Source organism: Coloeus monedula (genome assembly GCF_965178545.1).
Source record: "Coloeus monedula genome assembly, chromosome: 4".
NCBI classification, from domain to species: domain Eukaryota; kingdom Metazoa; phylum Chordata; class Aves; order Passeriformes; family Corvidae; genus Coloeus; species Coloeus monedula.
In genome coordinates, this window is record NC_138784.1 from 40,073,760 (window position 1) to 40,101,277 (window position 27,518).

The window sequence follows — 27,518 nt, forward strand, 5'->3', positions numbered from 1 at the left end:
GCTAAGCTCTACGTGACTAAAATATTTTAGCAACTTACAAAAGAGAAAAAACATCTCACACAGGTTTGACTCTCTCCCATTAATTTTCTATTGCAGGGAAATCCTTATACCTTTCTAATTATACAAGAAAGGGTAAGTTTTCCCTCTACAGACCACATGTCAGGGGGATGCATGCATCCTTCTTTTCCCTTCTTTATAATAATTCTAACTCCTCATAAGTCTTCCCTCACTCTATTTAATTCCAGTCCAAAATTGTCAGATGATGTGGCATGAAGTGCTAAGGAAATAGATAAATATTTCATGAAATTTCTGTGGTGGGCTTACTTTCTTGGGTGATAAAAAACCACTGGTATCTAGCATTCACTGTCCTCTGAACAATAACTATTACTGTTATGATCATGCAGGAACTGAAGAGGAAGAAAATAAGTAGTAAGCAGAATAATGCACTTTTGAGGTCCACCAAATGGTTATCTAATAGAGAGAACAAATACTTTTGATAGATCAATAAGGAAAATTTTAATGACAGCAACCACTTCTTAGCCCTGGTTCAGACTACAGATCGAGTAAAAAATGCTAGAATTCTACATGTACTAAATCATACTCATCATATCTGCTTCATTATACAATACTACATTTAACTTTCACCAATCAATAAAGTGAATTGCATTCATCAATTATTTGACATGTGTTGCCAAATATAAAATAGTTAGCACTTTACATTTCTTTGTAAAAATTTTACATTATACTGTCTGAATTCTGAAATAATTATAAATCTAGATTGTTGCTCATCCTTCATTCCTCCTCCCTCCCTTCCCAGCTCTGCTTTTTTTGCAATTCATTTTAAGCAGTTAAAATTGGGTGCAGAGCAACTAAACAATTATCTAGGATCAATTCCAAAGATACAGTTGAGGAAAACACAAGTATGCTTTATGAGATTCCACTGGGAGGAAAGTTTATTTTTACCTGATTTGTTAGACACCCATATAATTGCCTCTGATGAGATGTGACTCGTATTTCCTACTGCAATTGTTAATGGAATCTGCCACAAGTAGCTGCAAGACAAAGGAGGGGGAATCTAAGAACAAAAATACTGAACTGATTCTTCTCACAGCAATCAGGGATCATGTCAAAGAAATAAAAACACAATCTCAGTAGCAGTGTAAAGATCTGTGGATTCTAACAAGTTACTTTGATTTTGAAATGCATTTGCTATTAGTATCAAAACAAAGTAAAAATAATTTATAAGAAAATCCCAACCTAAATTATAATTTACATTTTTTCACACACTATCATCATATGAGGACTTTTTAAAAAGGCCTTTCCTAGTTTAAGAAAAGGCTTCACAAAAGAGGAAATAATGATTTCTCATATAAAGAACACTTTTTTACATTTACTTAGAAAAAACCTCCATATAAGACATGCTTTGGTTTATAGGGACTTCAAAGTTTAAAAATACCATACTCTTCTAGCAACCTCTTAAAAAGCTACAATGGGCTTTCACTGCTGCTGGTTTATAAAAACAAAATGAATGGAACAGATCTCCACAATTTCTCCGTCTTGGCACAATTTATTACAACCTACGCATATGCAAACCAGACAAAACATGCTACATGTGGGTTTGGTGATGCACTGATATAATCAGACCCCAACTTCCCTATAGGGTATTACAAATTGTTTCTATTTTGAAGTAAATGTTATAAATAACACCTTTATCTCAATAAACAGAAATTGACTGTATGAAGTGAATACTTTTAGGGACAGATGGAAAGGATGATTTTCTTCATGTCTTTATCATCACCTCTATTCCTGAACTCTCAAAAGTAGCATTTCCCTCACAGGCCTGCCATGTCATTTTGTAAACCAGTAAAGAGGAAGTACTCAGTAATGGTACACGTGGTCCCTTTGCTGGTCCTTAGGTAGGTGGTCAATGGGAGTATGTGTGCAGTTAAGCAAGGCAGCATGGCAAGAGACTGGCCCAAACTCAGATATCACTGTATAGTACTGCTTTGATACCAAGTGAGAATATCACTTTAGACTGATTGCATTAAAATGATGCAAAGATGAGTGAGGGCCAGTTCTCTCCTGCTAGTACACAGCATTGCAAAACTAGCCTATGGTACTGAATTAAAAATCAGGTTTGCTCCTTTCCACGTACCCAGAAGCCTGCTCCACTGAATTACAAACACTATCCAAATGTTCCAGAGCCACAGTCCACATGGGCTGTCTTCCAAGGGTTGCCTTGCTGGCCTGACTTGGAGGCTGGGGGAGGGACAGATCCCTGCCCTGCCACCACACTTGGCTCACAGCTACCCACCCATTTGCAAAGAGCCCTCAGCACACACAGGAATATGTACTGCTTAGAACAGAATCATGTGCAAGAAAACACTTGTCCATACAGCAGCGATTCAGCAAAGATGGGGAGATACTTGGACAACCATACAGCTGAAAGAGCGATGAGTGACACTAGAAAGGAAACTGGCATTTATTGCCATATGAGAGAAGAAAAAGGTTCCATGTGATTTTACGTTCTCTGAATGTTGGTACCATGACACACTGGGAAAATAATTAGCTCTACTCCTCCACAGAAGATAAGGTCACTAAGCACATGCTCTGGCAGAGACTTTTTGGATAATTAAGATGTGTCATTTGAAGATGCTATTGGCTTTATCAGTCTGCCGACTCCTCATGCTGGACATTATCACACTCCACAGCACAGCCAGTGGAAAAGGATGTCCGTTGGTGGATTATCTTCTCCAGTTCCCAATGTGGGGTCTTCACACAAGGTTACCTTCATTTTTGGCTTAACTAATATTCTGGACTGTGAACTGGAGTAATGAGATTCAACTGTGTACTGCGTCCTGCTGCTTTAGCTACAGCAGCAGCAACTCCTGGGTTCAACAGGTGAGGGCAGTCAGGAGATGCTATGAAGTGATGCACCAAATTATATTCACTACTCTTCTAAATACCTTATACCTTACTAGACACTCACCAGTGTTTTAGGGTCTGTCCAAAAAACCTTCTAGGAAATACATCACCTTTAGAAACACACCCAGTTCTAAATACTTGGTTCTCCAGAATGAAAAAGATGCTGGCAAACTGTGATTGAGAAAAATTAGGCAAAATTTAGCATAGAGTTTGTACATTATTTGAAAGAACAGGAACATCGGTATGTGAAAAAATAAATTAAAAACTGTATTTGCATGGTGTTTTTATGACCCTTCAACTCCTACTGAAAAAGCTAAACTGCAAAATAAAAGATACCATGAGCTGCCTATGTAGCTGATTTAAGCACATATATACACATCCACAAATATTCATGTATGAACATATATATGGACACTTGTCATTTTGAGAAGGAACTTCACAGAAAGGTATTCTGTACATTGTAATATCTATACAGAGAACAATTTTATACTAACTTATAATATTTTATATTGCCTCCAATTAAGGTAAATCCTTCTGAAGTGAAGTCAAATCCTTCTCTGAAAGGTGATGTAGCTGTAGAACAAGTGTCACAAAAGCTACTCACCAGAAAACATATGGGATTTAGTTGGGAATATTAGTACTGGCAAATTTAACTTTTATCTCCCCAATATAAGAGATGTCCTGACATTCTTGGCACTTTCCAGAACCTCCAAATCTCACCTTCTAAGTTAGTGGTGTCTCAGATGAACCACAGGTGTCCTTTTAGTAAACATCTAGAAAAAACAGATTTTTCCTACTTTGCTGCTGCTGTTTTCTCCATTTATCTGTTTTCTCCTTCTATTCTTCTTCATTCTCAGAGAAACTTCTGCTGCTGTTTCAGAAGAAGCTGTAGCTAACTTCTGTGTAAATGAGGGGGATGCATCCGGCTCACCTTCCAAGCAGACATCTTCCATTCATTGTCTCTGAATGATCTGTGTGGACTGTGTTCTCCAGGTGTGACTAGAGAGAAGCAAACTTTTCTTGCACTTTTCTATCAGGAGTCTTCTACTTTACAAAGCAAAGAGGAAAAAGGGGGCCCACTTGGCTGCTTTCTTCCTGCTTTGTCTGAGAGTAGTGCAGACCTTTTATTTATTCTTTATATGTTGAGAGCACCACCAGTGTGCTCTCAGTATGTACCTGATCAGGGAAAAAAGCACACCATTCCACCTGGCCATGTGCTGCCTGCTGTGACAAGCCAGTTCCAGTGACAATAAGAATCTAGCCTTGAGGGTCCAGTGACCAGGGCAGCAAGACTTGAAACAACCCATTTAGTCCTCTTACTGTCAAGATTATGTTTGCAGGACTCAGATGCCTGTACAGATAGCACACTCAGCCCCTGGGTGAAATGGTGCTAATGAACTGTGTGCTCAGTCTGCCTGAGATGCTGCACAGCTGCAGAGGTGGTCCACATAATGTCCCTCCAGAATCAAACCTGATTACTTTGATGGGGAGCTAAAGGCAAACCTCTTATTGTGGAAAAACTAAGGACTATTTCAGGAATTTAAAAAAAAAACATCTCTGGAGCTGAGGAGGAGAGACACCTAAAACTAGAACAGACATGTTAACATGAACTGTGCTGAACATTATATTGTTCAATCTTCAAGAGATGTAATGAAAGGGGAATCTTGTTGAAAAGTAGTATAAATAAACCTTTTATTGCTGATTTACAAGTGAGAAACTGTTCATGTGAAATAGTTAAACTTAGGTTGACAGGATAATGCACAGTTAAAGGAAATGCACTGGTGGGTTTTTTTGTAGCACCATATCAGTGCATAATACTGAAGCGTGTTCATTCAGCTTAAAGAATAATCAGAAGGACTTCTTTTGTAAAGTATCAGAACCCTGCATTGGCCAAGGTACATGCAATACTAGAAGCTAGCTAATGTAATACAAGAAGCAAGCTAATTATGCTCTGTGTGGATTATATAGATTTTTTTTTTGTCTTGAGCATTACATAATGACTAGATAGGCAGTATTAGTATACTTTACCTCACTTGGAAAATTATCATATTTGTGATGATTACTTGGTTACGACTTGATTTTCAGCAAAAAGGAACTGAGATTCCTTTGATCAGGGCAAATCCTGAGACTGTAAAACATTAAACAAACATGATGCCTCACACTTTTGGCTCTGATGAATACTAATGTTGTAGTAACATAGGGTTTTCAGTGGAACAATTAGCTGGCTTGCAAAGAGCTATGCAAAGCCAGAAAAAGGGCAGTAGTTTATTTCCTCTGCTTAGTAAATAAAGATCTCAGGTAATAAAAAAAGAAAAGGTAAGGCTCCTGGCATTTCAGATTTTGCACACCTTTTCAACTACTTTTTTCGCATTAATGAAATGTGAAATGTTTTTGCTGGGATGTAAATCCATACATATTCAAGATTCATCTTCCCAATAACCATAATGTACCAAGCTTCCACACACTGCTGGCAATGAATACCACATTCTTCCAGTGACATTTCTCCCTTCTCCCCTGGATTCAAAACTAAACAAAGAAGTTGAGCTATTCCTAGTCATTACTCACAGAACAATGAAGGTATCTGCTCAATATTCAGAGGCTTATTATCCTGCATTATAAGGAGCATACAAGCAATGTGATTGCTTCACATAAAGTGACAGAACATCTGTAACTAAAGTACCACTCTAGAATTCAGCTTACCTACATGCGAATGGCAGAGAAAGTGAACAACCACATGCCTCTTTTATCCTGCTTTCACAAACCTCTGGGTTAAAGATTTCTAATATATCCTGCTGTTCTTTACACAGCACCTGTACTTAATCCCTCTTACTGTCCACCTCTGTATTTTTTCTACCTACTATTTCAGGTTAAAAAACCAAGCCTAGCTTCAGTGCTTTGAAGGCATGTCTACCATGGTCAAAAGTAGCATAATTCTTTTCTCTTCTACACTCTTCATACTTTTTAAAATGCTTCTTTTCTACTAATCCCTACTGTTCTGTTTATTTGCTTGACCATGTCTGGACAGCAACGTGGTATTTACAGAACATTACCTACCACAGGTCCAAGATCTCTTTCCTGAGAGAAAATAGTTTCTTCAGATACGGAGTATCTGAGTTTGAACTGCTTTCCCTACATGTATCACCTCATTATCAACATTTAGCTTCATCTGTCTTTTTACTGCCGTGTCAACTAGCACTAAGGAATATTTCTGTCATCTTGGTAAGTAATACTTGTTTTTACTACACTGACAGAACTCCTATTACCAGAAAAGTCCTGACACCTCACTCTTCCACACCCTTTATCACATGGCTGAATTGGAAAAAATCAGCACAGGTTTCTCAACAATCTCATGGGCTATCACCCTCCAGTAAGAAATTCAACCATCTAATTTTTCACTTTTTGCTTGTATTTATAAACAATTCTTCTCTCTTATCCTGGTACAGATTAATTTCTTTAGGAATCTTTAAGGAGGAAGCTGGACCTCAAAGACCACATAAAAACTCAGTTAAATTACAAAAAGGTACATACATCTAGATACAGAAGACATCTATAATAGTCTTTGATTATATACTTAGCCAGGAAATCAAAGGAGGAGAACCACCACGGCAAGACAGAAGCATAGAACAATGTACAGATTTAAGGAAAAAAAATTACTGGTTTTTAGTACATCTAACAAGAGAAGAATGAGGGACAAAATTAAAATGCTTTGCACAAAAGCAGATTAAGTGATTTGCCTCTTAGCAGGATATAATAAGGATAATTATTTTAAAGTGTAGTGGCAATCATGAACTTGAATCATAGAATGATTTAGGTGGGAAGAGACTTTAGGCGATAAAGCCTTCTACTCAAATGTGATCAGCACACAGGAAAACAAGTTTCACTGTAGGTAGAACATGATATCAGAGGAGGATATACAGGCTGTATATTCAGTGGCATCACACAAAATCAATCAAGTCAGTTGAGGCAAATGATTTGCCATCTGCTTTTTTTTCCTAATCTCTCCCACTGTGAAGCTTCTACAGAATTACTTTCAGGAAAGCTTAACACCAAAAGCTGTATGTACTTTCAAATAGCTCAGTAGGCTGAGAAATGAAATTGTGAATTATCTCAGGCTGGAAGAACAGAAATCATGTACCCATCAGCTGGCATTGGTGAAATCCCAACCATCACTCTTCCATGACTCAGTTTCTCTGGGATAAATTCAGTTGTTCAACGTGATGGCAAATGAGCTGTCATCAGATATTTGAGACATCTACCATGGTCTGTAAGATATGGCAGAGCACCTAAGGATGCTCTCGCCTATGTAGCGGCAGCACAAGGCAAAGTAAGATACCTGATGGCACCTTGGATGGCACCTTGAATGTCACCAGTCACATGTGCAAGCAACTAAATGGGCCTCTCCAACCACTCAATGTTGACAAAGAGTCCTTCCATAATTAAACGCAAGTTTCCCTATGAAACTTTTTCATTTCTAAGCGAAAAAGGAAAATTTTCAAAACCAAGCTGCTTGTAAGAAAAAGAAGGCTTCAGCACAGATTTTCAAATATAAAAAAGGCACTGTTGCAACATATTATAACTACTGTTTTAAATAAGAAGTTTCAGTTTGCTGATTCAATAAATTGCAGGGAGAAATTAAAATGACTGAAACTGAAATGTGAGGTAGTTAAATCACAGAATTGAAATGAGTGCTCTAAACCAATTTTTCCCCAATTTTTGCTTTGATTTTTGTCCTGATTCAGTGCAGGGAAATGTTTTGATATGTTGAGAATTTCTGTGGGATGGGAATCCATTTCTTGTTCATTGGTAACGCTTACTAATCTTTGTGAAGTATTTTGAGAACATAACAATCTAAGACCTCATATCAGGGAGGGATATTATTAAAGCTATTTAACACTGAGATAAAGTGAGGCATAAAAATAGTTTAAGAGTAAAAAGCATAAAAAAGAAAATCCAAGAGTAAAACTGACTGGTTTAGACACCTACCTCCTTATTTTAACCACCAGAATTTAATACCCAAAATCCCAACTCTGTCTCTTCAGTTAAAGATAACAACCTGGTACATCCAGCGTGGCTGAAGATGAGAAACAGGGAGCAAGGATGCCTTGGCATTAGTTTGCCATTCACAGCTCTCTCCAGATGGAAATGCTGAAATCTCATGTACATAGACACATATGCTCAGCTGAGCAGCACTGAGTCTGAGAAGAGAACACCTTCCCAGTGTGGCCCTTGCAAACACTGATGCTTCCCTGAACAGGTTAGGACATTGGCATTTCTTATCAAGGGAATATATTGCTATGAATCATCTGCATTAACTTACATTGCCTGGATTTCAGAGACAAGTAAACCACAAAAGCAAAGTAATGAGAAAATCTGACCTTTTGAAAGCAAATAAATCTTACAGAACAAAAACTAAGATTTAAAGATTTGTACTTTTACTTCGGTTGAATACCTGGCTGATCTCCAGAAAAATATACAAATAGTGGCAAGTAAAAGAAGAATTTAGATGCATGGCTGCAGATGTTTCTGGCTAATGACCTTAGTGCTTATTATAAATTAAAAGGTATAGAAAGCTGATAACATGACCTAAGGATTGTGTGATGCTTGGATATTAAATCAGCACAGAAGGCAGACAGTAGAGATCTCTCACTTTTCTTCCCAAGACAAGTACAGTTTCTGTTAGCAAGATTAGCAAGGTTTGGGCTACTACTTCATAGTAGCTGGTATGGAGCTATTTTTTTGACTTTTGCTGAAAACAGTTTTGATAACACAGGGATGTTTTAGCTATTGCTGAGCAGTGCTTACACAGCACCAAGGCCTTTCCTGCCTCTCACCCTACCCTACCAGCAAGGAGGCTTGGGGTGCACAAGAAGCTGGGAGGAGGCACAGCCAACACAAAAGACCCCAAGTGATCCAAGGAATGCTCCATACCATGTGACTTCATGCTCCATATATAAAGCTGGGGAAGAAGGAGGAAGAGGGGATGTTGTAATGTTTGTCTTCCCCAGTAACTGTTAAGCATGATGCAGCCTGGCTTTCCTGGGGATTGCTGAAAACCTCCCTGCCCATGGAAAGTGGTGACTAAAATCCTTGTTTTGCTTTGCTTGTGCACACACCTTTTGTTTTCCCTTTTAAGCTTTGTCTCAAGCAACGAGTTTTCTCACTTTTCCAATTCTCTCCCCCATCGCAACGCAGGGAGTGAGCGAGTGGCTGCATAGGGCTTAGATGCTGGCTGAGGTTGAACCACAACACAAGCCAAAAGAAAGCCTTTGCTTTCAGTGAATTTTGAATGTTAAGATATTGAAGGTTCAAAGATAAATTGTTAACAGAAAACCTGCAAGTGTATTCAACTAATCTATAAAATCACAAGCCTTGTTGCAGTGATACCTGGAAGCATTTAATCCTAGGCTGAGAGCACAAGTACATATAAGATGGTCAGTGGAAAATGAGTGAAAGTTGTTGAACAGCAGAACAGCTTCAGAGCTCCCTACTAAAGAAAAAAATTATACAAGAAGCAGAACTCAGCAGGATACAGTTTCGTAAGCCACACTTGCTAGAAAGATTGTGTTGGGAAAGATAATTTAAATGCATCATAGAGATTTTTCCAGATTATTATAATGTATAGTATCTCATTCAGCAAGGAGTAATTCAGGAAGCTCATGTGGGTATCACAGGAAATCACACACTTGTATTAAGTGCAATTCTACAAGAGTGCTAGTTCTGTTTAATGGATAAGGAGTTGACAATATATTCATGTTGTGAATATCATTCTCACAAGACTGAAAAACACAGAGATTTCATTAGATTTAATACATGCTAGTAAAGTGATTGTAGGCTGTGCCTAGAGGCATAAAACAACAAAGGAAGATGTTATTCCCTCTTTCCCAGTTATTACACTTCGTACACTGAGACAATTCCTTGTACCCTGTGAGCATGGAAGAGGCAGACAGGAAGGGAAGATTTCACTAACTTTGTAGCAAAGACAAATAAAAAAGGAAAAATGGATAAAAAAGAACAATTTGAAATAACTGAGATCCCCTGAACACAGCTTGAGGTATTCATTGGTCATCTGCATATGCCCAGTGTGATCTTAATTCCTGTGTTCAGAGTGAGAACAAAAAGTTTAATACAAGCAACAGTGAGAAACAGGTGAGTAACACTGGTAAAGACAACTGATTAAGTTGGATTCCTCTACAAGGGGGATGAAAAAGCAGACATTAGACTTTTTCATCAAGGAACAAGTTGCAGTCAGCTGACTTGAAACCACAAAGGACAGTACTTTAGTTGTATTAACAGGAGAAGGTTCTGGCATCTGAAGTGGACAGGACTTTCACAAATCCTGCAGATAAACAACTTCTGACTGCAACATTGTATGCAGTGCAGAAATGAAACAACAGGGCACAGTAAGTGTGACACACATCACATTAATTATAGGATGAACAGTTTGCTGGATTTAATCAAAATGAGGAAAAGAAATGGGGCTGACATTGGGATTCCGGCGTTAGAGGGGTTCTCACCCAAGACCAACAGGCTGGTCAACAATAAAAAGGTAAGCTAAGGCAAAAAAAAGAAAGACAGAGAAATTAATAACACTGACTACATGAGCAACTGGAAAAAGACTGGAAGAAAAAGATTGTGGAAATGCTTATTCTAAGATTATTCCGCACTACACTGGGCAGAGGAGTTACCTGCTCCTTTACAAAATTTTGGTGGACTTTGGCAGGCTCTGTAAATTAAAGACAGTTTCCAGCATTGTCTTTAAGGAGCTCTATCTTGCTGTAATACAGACAGTAATTTTTTCATTCAAGAGTCCAGATATAGTGAAGGTAGGGTGCAATATAACACGCACACAGTATTGTGTAAGCAAGTAACAAAATTCCAAGTGAGGCACACGTTATTACTCAGAAATTATTGTCTTCTTGTTACCATCTAAACCAAACACTGTCAAAACCTACCTGAGCTTTTCTGTAAGAGTTCTTCTCTTCTTTCTCCCTAATGCCTCAACTATGGACAATGTTTAAATTTTTCAGTCAGACCAACCTACCATCCAAAACAACAGGGTCAGGTCTTGATAGGTGCTGCCAGGCAGATAAGGGCTTCACCACCTGGTGGCTCTGAATGGCCTCCACACCTGAGGTGTCAAGATTTTGAAGAGTATTTCAAATTTTTAATAGAAGTGAACTTAGCAGATGTCTCATGGATGAACAGAAATCAATTTGTAGAGCAGTCTCGCCTCTTAACTACGAAAATTTATCTACTTTGTCTGAGGCTTTGATTGGATGGGCAGTTGAATACAGCTGATATATATATTTCAGAGGGAAGACAAGACTGCAATCTGGAAGGTATTTGGTATTGTGAAGCTACAATAATTTTGAACAAAAATTATACTTAGCTGCACACACAAAGGAAATTATGAATAATCTTTATAGTTTGGAGAAATATTTAAAATTGCATGAGTGACTAGGAAGATTATATTCTAGTCTTGAAAGAGTCTAGCACATCTAGGATGACTTGCTTCTGATGGTAAGCTTCTTTATTTGCAGGTCTGCCTCAATACAGCTGCTAATTTAATATATTTGTCTCTTATATATGCTTTCATTTAGAAATATATTTAAAAAGGCAATCATATTGGTATACTCTAAATGAAGGGTTGATAGCTGCTTCTAAGAGCAACTATTTTAGGATGGATCATGGATTATTTAGGTTTTTTTCTGTACAAGGACCTAAATACAAAGATATAGAGAGAAAATATTTTCAATGTCAGTACAGGATTACTGGAATGAATTTTAGAGGCATGTATTTTAAAACAATAATTGACACTATAATTCATCCGTAGTCCTAACAGTGATTAACATGTTTAATAGCAATGTATTAAAGATGCAGATTTTGTGGTTTTCCTTTACTCTGCCATAGTCCTAACTCCTTCTGGATTTCACAAGAATCTTTGGAATAATTTTCAGCAATAAGTAAATCCTAGAGCAGAAAAAGGAAAAAAATTTACATTTTCCACGAGTCTTATGCAAAATATAATGCCCTTACCAATGTAACGACAACACAAAGTTCCAGACATAAAAAAAGATTCATTGCTGTAGCAGCAGCCCCAGCATGAAAGAGCTCACGTGTGGCTGTGCCCTGTGAGTCTGCCTTAAGATGACAGGCTGCATATTCTGTTAGAAAATAGCTGTATGTCTTTGGCCATCCTATCTATGAACTTCGTTATCCTTTGGTTTTTTAAGGGTAGACACAAGGTAATTTAAATGAGTAAATTCGAATCCAATTACCAAATTTGAGGAAAAAAAAAAAAGAAGCACTGTCAGATAATAACATAACACAACAAATATAATTACCTGATTACTAAACTTTAAGTTCTGTGTAATATTAGCTAAATATTTCATCCAAAAATAAATTAAAAATGAGGTGGCTATTAATATTATGAAGCTATCTAAAACTGACTCATTTCAGTGTCAGTGCTAGCAGCGTACCTTACCAAATTTAGAAAAATGATGTGGGCAAAGAACAAATACTACAAATTCTTTGTCAGCACATGCTGTCTCCTTCCTGCCTAACAGTACCTTTCACACTAAAACACAAAAGGCTTCATTTTCATAAGTGACAAGCAACTTTGGGTGCTGAATTAAAGATGGATACAAAGAAGCTTGGCTTAAGCAGTGTTAAGTGTTTGTCCTAACAGCTGCCTGAAATAAAGGCTCTTAATCTCTCCAACATCCTCTGTTCTGCCTTGCACCGGTGCACACATCCTTGCAGAATTGCACACACGGTGCTGATCATGCAAACCCCATCTTTGTGTCATCCTTTACCCATAAACATAACCCCTTAATTAGAGCACAGATCTGAGATTTCTCTGATTGGAGCACAAGGATGTGTTATGGGCTGAGAAGGATCCACAGGAATAAGAGAGTAGCACTTCAGCTATGTTTACAAACCTCCAGTATGTTCTCAGAGACTTAGTACCAAACATTTTTCAGCATATTCCAGTGTTCAGTTCTGATTTTTCCTCTGAATACTGTGAATACTCTGAATACTTGTTTAAGCAAGATTAAAATATAATTCCTATGATTGTTTCTGTCTCCTCAGTAAACTTCCCTAAGAGTCCCCCACCAAAGTATCTTCTCCATAAAACCTAAGATTCTACTATTGAGTGTGAAGGCTCATACAAAGGGATAAGAAAAGAAACCTATTATCAGCAACTTTAAAAAGCAGGAAAAAGAAGACATAAAAAATGGAGCATGTTAGAATTTTTATCCTCTGATCTACAACAGGGAACTCACATCTCTGATTTTTCCAAAGCCAACAAAATATGACATTTATCCACCCTCACCCCTCCCATAAAATTTGTCTCTACCAAATGCTGTCTGGGCCTTCCCCAGTCTGCTCTTTCCCTCACTAAAGCCCCCACTTCAAACACCTTTTCCATTTCCCTGGTACACCATATTTACCTATTCCAGCTGGACAACTTTAATGCTTCCACTCCAGCTCACACCTCCACCCTGACGTGCCACATTCCCTCTCCTACCCACTGCATGTTAAGCAGCTCCCCACAACCACTGCTGTCCTTATTCTCCTCTTCACCTCCTGAAGACTTCACTCTATATTAAAACACAGCGCTGCCCTCAAGTACATGCTCCTTTCCTCAGCTTGAAATTGATTTAATTAATGTGAGTCAATTAACTAGATTGGGTGTCTAGCAATTCCTGAGAGTTAGTGTTAGCAAATAAGATGAGGAAAGTGGCACATTCTGCAGTGACAATAAAATACAACAGCAACTTTTCTCTTTCAGCCTAACTTCTATCTATTGCTGCCACCACACAGGAAGCAATGATACAATACACTAATTTTGTCTTCTTTAGTATTCTGCAAATTCTAACACTGAAAGTTGCCCATATACGGCACACCAGAGGGTCCTGGAAGTTTCCCAGTGAGAAGAACTTCTTGCAAATAGAAGAAATGGTTTTGGAAATAAAGTCCTAAATTATATCTGGCATTTCTGCAGCCTTTGCTAGCAGCAAAATCTTGCTGCAGACACCAGCACAGATATGTACTGGAAGAGATTTGAAGAGTATTTCCTATTCTGATTTTTTTAAAAATGCAACAATCAGAAAAGCCTCTAAAAATGAAAAAGCAAGACAAAAGAAACATGACTTTCTAGTGCCTTTTACAGAAAAAAAAAAAACAACCCTATTGCAACAGGGAGAGAACAGCACAAGGGCTGGGCTAGTAAACACAGCAAAGGCACTGTTCCATCATGTGCCCAAGGCAGGCAGGCTTTCTCCAGGTCACTCACAGAGGCAGCCCCTCTGCCTGTTCCTATGGAGAAGCAGCACCCAGCACAGCACTGTCCTCTCTCATGCTGCTGGGGTTAAGGACTGTCCTTATGCACATCAAAGGACAAGAGCTATTGGTGTCATAGAGCTGCCCTCTCCTCCAGTGTGCATTTCAAGAGAAGGAGCACCCCGCGCTTTCTCACTCTTCTGCAAGAACAAGTATTTTCAAGTCCCTGCTTGATCAGCTAAAAAAAAATAGTTAAATCAATATCTGGCAGTGTTCACACACAGTTCTGTGATCCACTAAGGACTCTTCATTTTTTCATCTCATTCCTGTTAATTCCATTTCCTCTGTGTCTAACACACTGGTACCTTTCTTTCCTGGTGCCTGTTCCCTTCATCATTGTTATAGCTGATATAGAGACATTTAGGTCAGTCCAGATGAACTAGGGGTACCACATCTACTCCCTGGGTAGCAACACAATAGCTGTTTCTGGTAGAAGCACTGATACAGGCGCAATGTTTCAGGTATAGTAAAGATGAAAGGCATAACAAGAAAACACTCAAAGGACCTGAGAAAATGGAAGATGAGAGGATATTTCTCAGAGACAGGGAGGTAAATGAGCATTTTTTTTTCTATTTATATTTTGTTAGCTCTCTTTCCTCGGTTTATGGAACAATATTTGTCCATATTATGGTTCTTTTTATTACATAATTAATACTACATATGCTACATTAATCCACAATTGCTCTAAGAACATAGCAAAGATACTAATCAGCATTCCCTTTGTGCTCCTAACATTTTGGTTTCTGTTTAACCAGCTCCTTAGCTGATAAGTGGACAGAGTAAGTTCCCCACCACTGCATAAGTAATAATGCTATACAACTAAGTAAGAATACACATGGCAATATCCAAACATAGTTATGCTTTTACTATGAAAATAATTGTCAGTAAAGGACAAGCACAGACCTTTTTCTGCAAAGCCTGAATAAATAAATGATCTTTGTCTAGGAAATTCAGAAGAGACTTGAAGGTAAATAAATTCTGCAGTTAATCATTCATCTTGAAGTGGTGTGACTGCTGAGCAGCTCTGCAGTCCACTGTAAAGCCTTTCAGCTGTCACAATTACTACAGGGTGTTAGACCCAGGGGTCTGTACAGCTCTGGTTTTGCTGGTCATGTCCATGGCTTGCACTGTCCAATTGAATTTTCCCCAGTTTAGCTACACGGAGACAGGCACAGAGCATTACCACGCTACAGCATGTATGCATATCTTGTCCACAGCCCGATCTGTTCATCTTCCTGTTTTTCTCCTTCCTCACAGCTAGCTGTGTTCAGCGCCTAGCAAGACATTCCCCTTTAGGATATTATCATGAACAAGCAAAGATTAGCTATGGAAACTGCATGCATGATAAGAACACTGTATAAATGATTATCCCAGCAACATTAACTTAATTATTTTGATAACATTGGAAAGGTTATTTCTCCACTTTTGCAGACACAAGCTCTGTATATTTTTAGAGGGCAAAACACACCCACAACCAGAAAGCTTTGGTCTGCTATTCAATATAGTATATAAAAGGTTTATGGATTTCATCAAAACTGGTTAGTTTATTGTCTAGACCACAGATTATTTTTCATAAGACTTTTTGTCATATCTGTGAGCCGTTTTGTAATGATGGATGAGACTAGGGCCTTAAAATCATCATTTTCTGTAAGCAGGGAAACCCACTGAACCCTGTCAGATAGAATATCACCTTCTCCCTTGGAGCCTTATAATATAAGGGCATAATCTATTCTCACAGGGGTACACAGGAGTCCAGGACCAAACGTACATTTAACTAAAGGGCTGTTATACGGGCATAGAATATGAATTATACAGTTATAATAGGAGTTTTAAAGTTTTGCTTGTGTAAGCTGAAACTGCTACAGAAACATTATACCAACCACAAGCTTTGGCACTCAAATCAAAGCTGGTGATTTTGGCCCTTCTAAGGAATGACATTTCTAGAAACAGTGTTTGTCACTGTTAGTTTTATTTTCTTATAAAATGAGAACTATGGATCATGTGAAGGCATAAGTGTCAAGCAAACTCTATGTTCAGTGTACAAAGAAGTGAAACTGTATACCTTCCATCATTTCAGTCCAAATGTTACAGCTTATGCACAGAAATAAATGTCGATTGTATGCACAGAAATAAATCACAGTTGGTATATGTATGGCTCTTGAAACACTTTTTTCTACAGGTATAATGACAAGGAGCGCAAATATACAGGAGACTGGAAAATCAACTACATGTAATCATTCTCTTCTGCAGAAGAATTAAAGACACTTATAGTAATGGACGAGGCATCAACCACTGCCAAAGGTATCAACAATTTCCACTTTTACCCTTTATCACTTAGAAAAATCTGCTTGCTGCTTCTATCTTCCTCTACATGGTTTCAGAGCTAAAATTAAATATGCAGCTTCACATTTTATTCTTAACAGTTAATTGCTGCATAAATACACAGCATAAAACAAAGCACAGACATTTTATAAAACTGGAATGGTTCTGAAATATTCAGTTGCCTCTTTATTTACATTTCTTATGTAGTAGATACCTTTGAAAGACCTACTCTGAAGTGACTCTTTCTACAGTAAGGCGAAGTTAAATTTGCCTAGACAGCATCTGAACCAAAAATTTAAACTCCTCATCATTTTGAAGGCAATAGAATTGACATTTATTGCTGTGCCATACCAAACTTCAGCCCCACCTTTGGATAACTAAAGACTACAGGGCAGATGGATGCTTTAAGAGCCTTCCCTGGAGCCTTCCAGTATGTACTGTGTTGTCTGTTTAGATGATAAACTCCTGGAAATGCCTGGACCTGAACATTTTTCTGTGTTTTGCACAGCTCTGCTTCTTATGGTGTATAGAATGATCATCACAATTAACCCATAGATAAACTACCCTAAGGAAGCCAATGTTGCCTGCCCTGCAAGAGCATGGCCTCAAATGTGGCATAAATACCATTTGCTCTCTGTTATTTACAGAGAGAAATTGCCTATTATGGTTCCCCAAGGAGCCATGCGTCCAACGCCTAAATTCACCGCTCATGCAGGGGAGGTAAGCACCAACTTTATTGGACTGTGAATTAGGCCACTGATCTGTAACACCCCCAAAGCTGGCATGCTGATGAGATATATATATATATATATATATATATATACATATATATATATACATCATCACCAGACATCAGCAAACCCTTGCCAACTTCCTGACCAAAGCCACCCACAGAACGAGCCAGAACATTGCACTGCCCAACAGTGCTACCACCACTCTTGGTGAACCTGTAGAAAAACTGTGTCAGGTAATACAAAGTTCAGCTCTTTCAATATTAAAAACCAAGGCAGAGTAATGCATCTCGAATTATCAAATGACCACACGCTAATGTGATTTTCCTTGTCTACTGCTTTCACAACAACTGAAACAATAGTCACTTGAGCAGTAGAAAAAAAAAAAAGAAAAAACCAAACAACTGAAAAATATCTAGGTCATTCCCAGCTAAAAGATTACATTTATTTTCAGTATCTCAACCTTGTTTTTTTACTTAATTTGATGGTACGAAAGGACATTATTGACACATGGCCATTGTGCATACGCAGCCATGCGCCTGTGGGCAGTGCATGAATAAATTGCATGGGCAGTGTTATAACACTCAGACAGCAATTTATAACTAAGCCATAAGACTTTAATATAAGTTGAAAGACGATTTTTGAAAAGTGAATGGCATAGGTAAGTTTCATCTTTTGCTAAATGTATATGGTTTCTGTTCTTTGGTATTTATACTTACACAACATGGCTTTCAAACAACTTCAACTGGGCAGAGGCAAATTAGCTTTATCTGCTAACTGGCTGGAGTAAACAACCCATCTGTAAAGCTTTCCTTAGGCAAGGGGTTTCTTTCCCGTTTCTGCTTAAAAGGACATGGAAGCACAGAAAAAAACAATCCAAAGCGGGAAGAGAAGGGCAAAGAGACTTGCCAAAGGAGATATATATATATGTATTGTACTGCCTGTTAAGATACTAAATTCCTGGCATGGCTCACGTGGAAATATTTCTCTATGCTCTTTCTAGCACTAAATCTTATTTCCAATGTTTAGAAACAAGAATTGTGATAAAATCTGTCAACAAAAACTCCTAAGAAACCCAGGAGAATTTGTCCTCGTGTAGAACTCTGCTATTCAACATATGATAACAGTTTGAATTACAAATTAATGTCATGCATGAAAATAAAAGTAAGTCTAATTCTCACCTGTATTGGCTTTGTATGACAAGGTTTTGGTAGCATGGGTGTTACAGGGGTGGCTTCTGTGAGAAGCTGACAGAAGCTTGCCCCATATTGAGCAGAGCTAATTCCAGCTCCAGGAGACCCAAGCCCATCCATCACTATGGTAACACTTCTGAGGTAATGTGGGGAAAAAACTGCTGGGAAAGAGCAATTGGAGAAAGGAGACTATGCGAGAGAAACAGCCCTGAAGACACCGAGGTCAGTGCAGAATGAGGGGCAGGAGGCGCTCCAGGCGCCAGAGCAGAGATTCCCCTGCAGCCCGTGGTGAGGCAGGATGTGACCCTGCAGCCCATGGAGGTTCACAGAGGAGCAGAGATCCAGCTGCAGCCTGTGGAGGACCCCACACTGGAGCAGGTGGAGGTCTGAAAGAGTCTATGATTCCATGGGAAGCCCAGGCTGGAGCAGGGTCCTGGCAGGACTCGTGACCCCACAGGGGACACTGGAGCAGCCTGTTCCTGAAGGACTGCACCCTGAGGCAGGGACCCACACTGGAGCAGTTTGTGAAGAACTGCAGACAGTGGGAAAGACTCATGATGGAGCAGGTTGGGGAGGACTGTCTCCTGTGGGGGGGACCCCATGTTGTAGCAAGGGAAGAGTGTGAGGAGCCTGAGGAGGAAGGGGCAGCAGAAACATGTGATGAACTGACTGCAGGCTCCATTTCTGTACCCCTGCACTGCTGGGGAGGAACAAGGTAGAGAAAATCAGGAGTGAAGTTAAGCCTGGAAAGAGGGAGAGATGCGGGAAAACTGTTTTAAGATTTTTGTTTATTTATGCAGTACCTTTCTCTGATTTGATTGTTAATAATTTTCCTCCCCCACACCCCCCCCCCCAAGTTGAGTCTGTTTTTCCCATGATAGTACCTAGTGAGTGATCTCTCCCTGTCCTTATCTCAACTCATGCACCTTTCAACATATTTTCTCTCCCCAGCACAGCTGAGGAGGGCAGTGATAGAGCAGCTTTGGTGGGCACCTGGCGTCCACCCAGAGTCAACTCACCGTATCACCCTGGTGTCATTTACACACCCAGTAGTCTTTACTCATAAATTACAGCAGCAGTTACTTCAATCAATAATGAATAGCTAGAAAATCTATTTAAGAAAGTCTCTACAGTACTTAGAAGGTTTAACATATCTGTTTTATAAATCAAAAAACTCAAGAATCGCTGTTCTTGTGAGTAGTAAAATCCACTCACATTACATTACACATATATACACTTGCACAAAAGAAATTTTCAAGAGAATAAGGGAGAATCTCTCTCCTCCTGCACTGAGCTGTGAGTCATGAATACTTTCAACAGACCACATTCAGTTGTTTTATCTCTTTTTCACAAAGGAACTAATTTCAGCCCAGAACATAGACAGATGCTTAATAACCTGTTAAGTTGTTCCAATACAGCCAGAAAAACAACTATTTACTCTGTGTCATGTTTGAGTTCCATAGTATTCACATTCTAAAAAAGGATAATGAACTTTTAAACACTTTCCAATAAATGTTACTATAATTTTAGGCCTTCCTCAACAGGAATATTCTACAAGCTCCAGCCACATCAATCAAAATTTTGTATTAAATTTTACCTTTTAAAAACTTAAATCTGTTGGACAAACACAGAATATTCCAGGTTAATAGTTGCCCTCTTTCACACTGAGCATGAACAGGTCAACACTGAAATTTCAAAGGCTATCTTGACTTTCCCTAGCATCAGCTAGCAACAGCTATTCTTGGCCTTAAAATAGGATGACAAAACAGCTTGAAACAAAGAGGATTCCCCAGATCAGCCAGGAATGGCAGCTTGTCTCTGGGATGAATGAAGCATATAGAGTCAGCTGGGAGCAGGAACAAAGCAATCTAAGTAATGGAAAAGGGGCAAAGACAGAGATGCTCATTTCAGCCAGTTTAACAGTTCCCATACGACCAGTTCAGCTGGCACCAAAAATGAAACAGCTGCAACCCCCTGCCTTCTACAGAGGTCCAGTTCAGCTCCTGACTGCTTCCTAAGTCAAGCAAGGGCTGTAGCTGACAAACATTTACATCTGCCTACCCAATGTATAAGCATGGAGAGGTCCACTCCAAAGAATTTCTTAAAATATCAGGCCTTCCAACCGCATTCCAAATTACTTCATTGAGTGTGACAAAATCAAAAGGAAAGGAGAGGAAACAGACAAGTGATGCAAGACACTGCCACAGAGAACTGTCAGGATTCAAATGGGCTTTTTTTTTCAACAATTCTTTTAATTATCCTCAACTTTACTACAGTTCAAATTAAAGCATTGCCACATGCTATGTATCCCAAGCAAAGCTCAGATTTCTAAAAAGCCGTTTTCATAAAAATACACACATAAAACAATTCCTTAAACAACTACAGCTTCTTGAAAAATAGTAATTGAGAAATACAAGTACCTGTTGTCCCCACGGGCAGGGTCCTTGGGTTTAGCATCACTATCATAAACAAAACGCTCTTGGGAGATGAGTATGATGTTGTCTGTAGTTTCATTTCCCAAGATAGTGATAACAGGATAACCCATCTGTAGTGTCCACTGATCCATTACCTCTTGGATATTTACAGATTTTCCAACCCTTTTTAAAGCCTTGAAGAAAAAAAAGGAAAGTTTCAATACACTGAAGCAGTATCAACACATACAACCTTTTTTTTGTCCCTGGGATCATAACTGGTTTTGGAGGTTAAAATAACCATCATGTGCATGTGCAGACACACACACACTTACACCCAATGCACACACTCTACGTAACTGAACTTAAGCCTCTGTGTATCTTAAAAATAAACATTGAGTTATCTTGACAAGAGAGAGGAGTGACAGTCAGAAAGACATGTTTCCTACATCCTTCAAGTACTTCTGCTGTAACAGAAGAAATAACCTGTTTTACAGGATTTTAACAAGAGCCACAGAAATACTGGGTAGCTATTCTTAACCAGCTAAGGTTAAAAGAGACCCAGTGTTAGTTGATCTAGGCACCTACAATAAGGCATATTTGAAGGGCCTTAATTTCTAAAAATATAGAGTTTCTCTTTTCTGAAAATCAAGTGAGTAATTATTTGAAAACACTGTTCATTACGTCCAAAGTGAGGCTATGTATACCAAGATATCCCCTCCTGCTTCATAAACTGCACCTGTCACAACACATGGAGGATTAATGTGTTCGTATTTGATTCCACATGTCAATAAAAATGCTCTTTTACAAGTGGATTTTCATCTGAAACACAAAGAGATACTATGGCATCATGGGAGATGAGACTGGATATGAGGAGAAAGAGGCATCATTTGTTCTTCAGCGACGGACATGCTCCCAGCTGTCGAACAGACCAAGACCACAGACTGAGCAACTTCTGATGAATACAAGCAGAAGATGTCTTCAGAACTGAAGCTGCAATTGCACTGCATTAGGAACAAAGGGGCTGGCAACGAGTGCGTTTACAGCTGAGGCAAACAGAATTATTAGCTGCAACAGTATATATGAGCATACAGTGTAGCTATAGTGGTTATGGACCAAAATACAGTCTCAGTTTTGTTCTACGTTATCAGCTGTGGATTCTGCTGTTCTTTCAAGACAACATTCATTCCTCTGACCTCCCATTGCCCAGAACTGTCCCAGAGGCTTTAACACAGGAAGGCAAGAAAGATTCTTGTAGTGACATTCAGCTACAGATGAAGACATAGATTTAAAAGCCTGACTGTACGTTACATGTCTCAACTCTCATTAGCAGTCAGTACAGATATAGTACTCCATTCAGTTGCCCACATGCAGGTGACTAATGTCATTTGACCTTTACCTGCCACTCCAAAAGAGCACAGATTTCGCCATATATCTTATGCTATATTGATTAGACACACCTGAATGTCTTGAACATCCTACTGCACCTAATCTGGCACTAGTTGCCTGTATTTGAACTATCTCAAGTCTCTAGTCAACAGTCAGTGGTTCAGGCTTATTATAAAATAATCATGTAGTGGCTAGTCAACTGAATTACTCTCTATGCTCTGCTGACTATATTGACTAGATTTCTGGCACTCCAGTTGTTCCTATTCACCTAGTGTCAAATGACATGTCCTAAATTATTCAGTGCATTCCTTCAGAACTGGTCTACCTACAACAGACATGCTTCTCATGTGGCAGCTGGAAGCCAGGTAGGATAAATTAAGGTAAAAGCTGTTAAAAGTCTGTGAATGGGCAACTGAAAGTGAGAACAACTGCATCTCAGACACCTAGTTTAAATGTATATACCTGCTTGTCTAGATAAATGAAGATGTATTGGCCACCAGCTGAATCCTAGCTTTGGTGACAATAGTTACAACTAGATTGTCACATTTTGTATGGCTTGAACTGGTACTTGTGCCAAAACTCTCGGACTGTACTCGACCTTGCCTTGCACTCTGTCTTTATTTCCGGAGAAGATTCAGACTAGCTCCGACTAGTCCCACAGAGGAGAAATTCAGGCATGCTTCGCTCATCTTACAGAAATTATAGTCTGCCATTATGGAGCCCTAGACCAGGCTCTAGAACTCAAGCCAAGCCTGGATACACAAATATAAGTCTCTACAGCATGCCAAATGTTACAGTAAATAGTTCTCTGTTTACACCAAACTTTAAAGCTGTTATAGTTTTGTCCTTTGCAAAAATCTTAACTCCATACAAAATCACAAACACACATGATGGAAATGCCAAAGCTTGGCACTTTCATGTGCTTTCCAGCTTATGGGTCTCAGTGTGCTGCCACTGAAGTCAAATGATAGCAGATTTCATGAGGTATCTTTCAATGCACATCAGTGACACAGCACATGCAGGAGAATATATTCTAACATAAAGAATAGAAATGCTGCAGAACTCATATTTTTAATGTTGCCACTAGGTTAACTCAAATGGAATTTCTTTGCATCAGTTTTTATATTTGCTCTGTGGTTTGAAGAACTCAATAAGCACTATTCACTCCCAATCTCACCAAGAAAAATACCGTAGCAAATTCCTGTTTCTCCCTCAGTGCAATAGATTAAAGCATTTTACCTTTGACAGTGTGTTCCAGAGATCATTTCTGGCTGCATTGCCATACTTGTGAATGGTTAAATAGTCCTACAGAAATAAAATAAAAATACAAATCAGTATTACTATACACAAGCCAAACGACTAGAGCTGTGCATCACTGCTATTAGAATTTAAATCACATCAATGCTTGCATTTGTTAGAAATCTAGAAATATACAGTATGTTCATCCTAAGGGAATAAATAAACAGTTCCTTAAGCTAGTTTGCAATGCAAAAATTGTTGCTAAAAATTTCATTTACAACATTCAATGCCCTTCCTTTTCTGTGTAAGTCATTCTATAATTTAAGTATTTTGAAGATATATATTTAGAATATACATCTAACCTTAGAAGGGGTTCCTAGGTAATTCTTGGCAACAAAAGGAGAAGCTGCTGAAACACAGTTCCAGTTGCTATTTTAGCAGGTCATTCTGCTTTGTCTAGTGTCAAAAATTTGTTCACTCGGATGACAGTTGGATTCATTACAGAAGATTTAACTGAGCAATAGAATATCTGAACTGCAAACTCTTATCTAGGGAGATCCTGGCCCTTCAATGTCAAAATACATCATACTGGCAAACTAAGGTTGTAACAGGTTATCACAAAGGCTCTCCACAACAGGGAGCAGTGGAGGAAGTGCCAGGAACCCAACTCCGTGTTTGTGCACAGGTACCTACGTGTGTGTTTTCACGCCATATGTGACTCCGAGTCTGAGGAGGTTATAAACTGAAAGCTTTCACTTATTCTCCCACAGTTTCAATAACTGAAGGTCCATTCTTCTCCCATAACAACCGGAAAGATAATTCCTCAAAAGCTTTCATCATATTAAAATAACTTCCCAAACTAATAGTTTAAGCATATGACCAGCTTGGGTCTAGGTCTTTCAGGCATAAAATACTTCCTTTTTTTAATGACTTCTGGAAAGACAACATTGTTGTTTCCCACCATCCCATGTCCCTTGACAACAGCTCATTCAGTTACAAAAGTGAAATTCAGCAGTGATTATTTGAATAACATACATTTCAAGCATTTGATTGGGAGAATTAAGTGAAAAAAACAGATCAGAGGTTGTACATCAACTTGTTCTCCTACAATTGAATTTCTACCATCTTCACTTTACACAATGGTAGAAGACAAACCTTAATTTACTGCACAATGATAAAACTGGGACAAATTTGCTGACTGTATGTTTTGTGTGAAGTAAGATACTTTGGGAATAATTAGTATTTGGAAAGCAAATTTTCTGATACAAAAATTGTAGCACCTGTGACAGATTTAGCTTTTGTCAGCCAACTCATAGTAAAACAAGCAACAACTCCCATTTAATCACAGACTACAAAGGCTAAATAGAACACTGACTCTGTAAATGCAGTGCTGAGTCTTAACAATGTCATGAGACTAAATCAGAAAAAAGACAATATTATATAGGCCGCACCTATAGCACAGTGTGCATCCATTTTGCCTAAAAATACAGAATCATTTAAGGCACAATGAAACATTCAAAAGCTTCCAAAGCTAAAGAAGTTGAATTGCAAATTAGAAAGCTAAAATAGGAATAAACAAAAGTGGGACAAGGTAAATAAATGACAACAAATACACAGCCCGCATTTTAAGCAGTACTAGAAAATGCTGCATACATTGGTCCCTCTGAGAGATGCTTTCAGAATCATCAGAGCAAAATAAAATGGGTGGAACACTTGAGGATTTCATCCTGGCAATAACCCTGTTTACCAATCTACCATTACTGACTTTCACACTTTGTGTTCGGAAAGACTGCAAAGAGATTAAATGCTTCTGCCCTTTTCTTTTGGGTTTGGTTTTGTTTGGGTTTTTTCCTCCCAATACACAGATTGGGAGGTTTAAATGTGGCTTGTCACTCAGTTAAAAAATTATTATTGTCCAATCTAACATGTTTATCTCACAAAGAAAAACAAAAGGAATCCTAACCTTTACCATGAAATAAGAAAATACAGTAAGAAACACAACATCTTGGTACAATCCTGGTACCATACAACTTAATCATCAATTTTGTCATTATTCCATGAAAGTTCCATCAAGACCATAAACACAGCATTAAACTAGGAGTGCTATCAAACATGTACTTACACAAAAAGCAGTCCTAAGTGACAGCATGTATCAAAATAGACTTTCAATAGTACATTTACATTGCATTCTCAAATCTGAGTGCACTTTCCAGAGGCACAAGAGCCAGAGGCTTCTGAAGCAGGTCTCATCAGATATCCTCCTACTCCTATCCTCATATATTGTTTTCAACAATAACCAGTAGCAGACACCTGGAAACAGTATAAAACCAGAAAAGCATGCAACTGCTCTTCCATTATCCAGCACTTCATGGCACAAAAATTCCTAAGCAGATTAGTATCCTTGCATTTAATAGTTCTCTTCTGTGAATTTGGCTGGTTGGTTTCTTAACCTATACAAATTCGCATTTGCAACAGTTTATGAAAGAGCATTTCCCACTTCAGTGATCTGTTGTGTGGTACCTGCTCCAAATGCCTGCCTGTCTGCCGGTTTCATCTGCTGCTTCCTACTTCTGGCATTAGAACACACAGTGCATTACTGCTCCCCACTTGACTTTCCCCAAGCCACTCATGTTTTTACAGATACATATGGAATGTGTCCCCACCCCAGAGCTTAACAGGTTTTATACTGAGAACTCCACCAGACCCAACCACTCCCAGCTCTGCTGCAAAGTTATACCACCACCCCAAGCTGCTGACTCCATAGGTAGTTTGAATAGTTTCTGTGACCCTGCCTGAACTTTCATTACCAGATGATCAGCCTCACTTTCTCTTTCCCTGACAGGCATTCAGCTTAAAAAGGAAGAGAAAAGACATATCAGCATCAAATACATATCAGGAAGTAGTAAAATAGGAGCCAAAGATCCACACATACCCTGCTTGTCTGTTTTAAGGATGAAACAAGCAGGAATATAATCCATTTTTCCTCCTGGGGACCCATATCTAAGTCTTAAGCAGCTTGCAAAGGGGCAGAATACATGTTCTTATTCACTGTAATTCTCCAGGGCAGGAGTATTAACCACCCCTTTGCCTGTACATTCAGCAGAAAAAAACAAAGCAAACAGAAGAGATGCAAGCCAAAGAATGGAAAAGGAGGATGACACTGAAAACACAGCTGTGTGAATCTAAGCTGTGCTCAGCACAGCTCCAAAGGAGGCAAAGTGACTTAAAGCCACTTACTCATAAACACATATGCCCAAAACCATCTGGCTGCAAGGCTGCTTCCCATCATAAACTTGCAAGTCTATCATCGACAAAAGCTGTTCCATCAACAGGAGTATGCTGGAACATGAAGATCTGCATTAGCCACCTTCCTTTCAGCTATAACCCTACAGTACCTGTGAGCACAAAAGATGGCATGAAATTCTCTTTAACAACTCAAGACTCAAGAGTGCTCTTCTAGAACTCTTCCATTCTCCTTCACTGTAATGCTGCCTCTAAATTTTTTCATTGTCATGGAGAAAGTAGGAAGAGAGTTCACAGACCCTAGGGCACTGTCATTCAACATGAAAATTAATCAAAAAGACACACCCGAAAGTAATCATTTGGGTTTACATTTTCAACATGCATCCTCTTGTAATATTCTTCCTAATATCTTGACATTAAAACATGAAGCCACTCTTTGCCAAAAAGAATAATGGAATATGATCTATTCATTTCCATCAATAAAAAATTAATCAGACAATGCAGTTTTCTAACATGTCTTAGCAATTCTTAACATTAAATAAATAAATAAATAAACATCCTGACTCTGTGATACCCTGAAAACAAAGTCTATTTACAGAACAACCAAAACATAAGATCTTTCCAAAAATCTCAACAGATTTGGATTACAGTATAATGTGTTATCAAACGTAATCTTAATCTCCCCCCAAAAAAGAATTAAAAGGCTCAATGCTTTTGAA

General features: G+C 38.7%; 1 protein-coding gene across 1 annotated transcript in view; it reads right to left on the minus strand.

The window, feature by feature from the left end:
* The window catches only part of TRHDE (thyrotropin releasing hormone degrading enzyme), a gene marked incomplete at both ends in the record, with an annotated part of 200,774 nt that overhangs the window by 48,027 nt on the left and 125,229 nt on the right, over positions 1-27,518 (minus strand). The window contains 3 exons of the mRNA XM_082279873.1: positions 964-1,052; positions 20,938-21,125; positions 23,557-23,622. Of these exons, the coding sequence (XP_082135999.1) occupies positions 964-1,052; positions 20,938-21,125; positions 23,557-23,622 (343 nt within the window). The remainder of the gene's footprint in view (positions 1-963; positions 1,053-20,937; positions 21,126-23,556; positions 23,623-27,518) is intronic.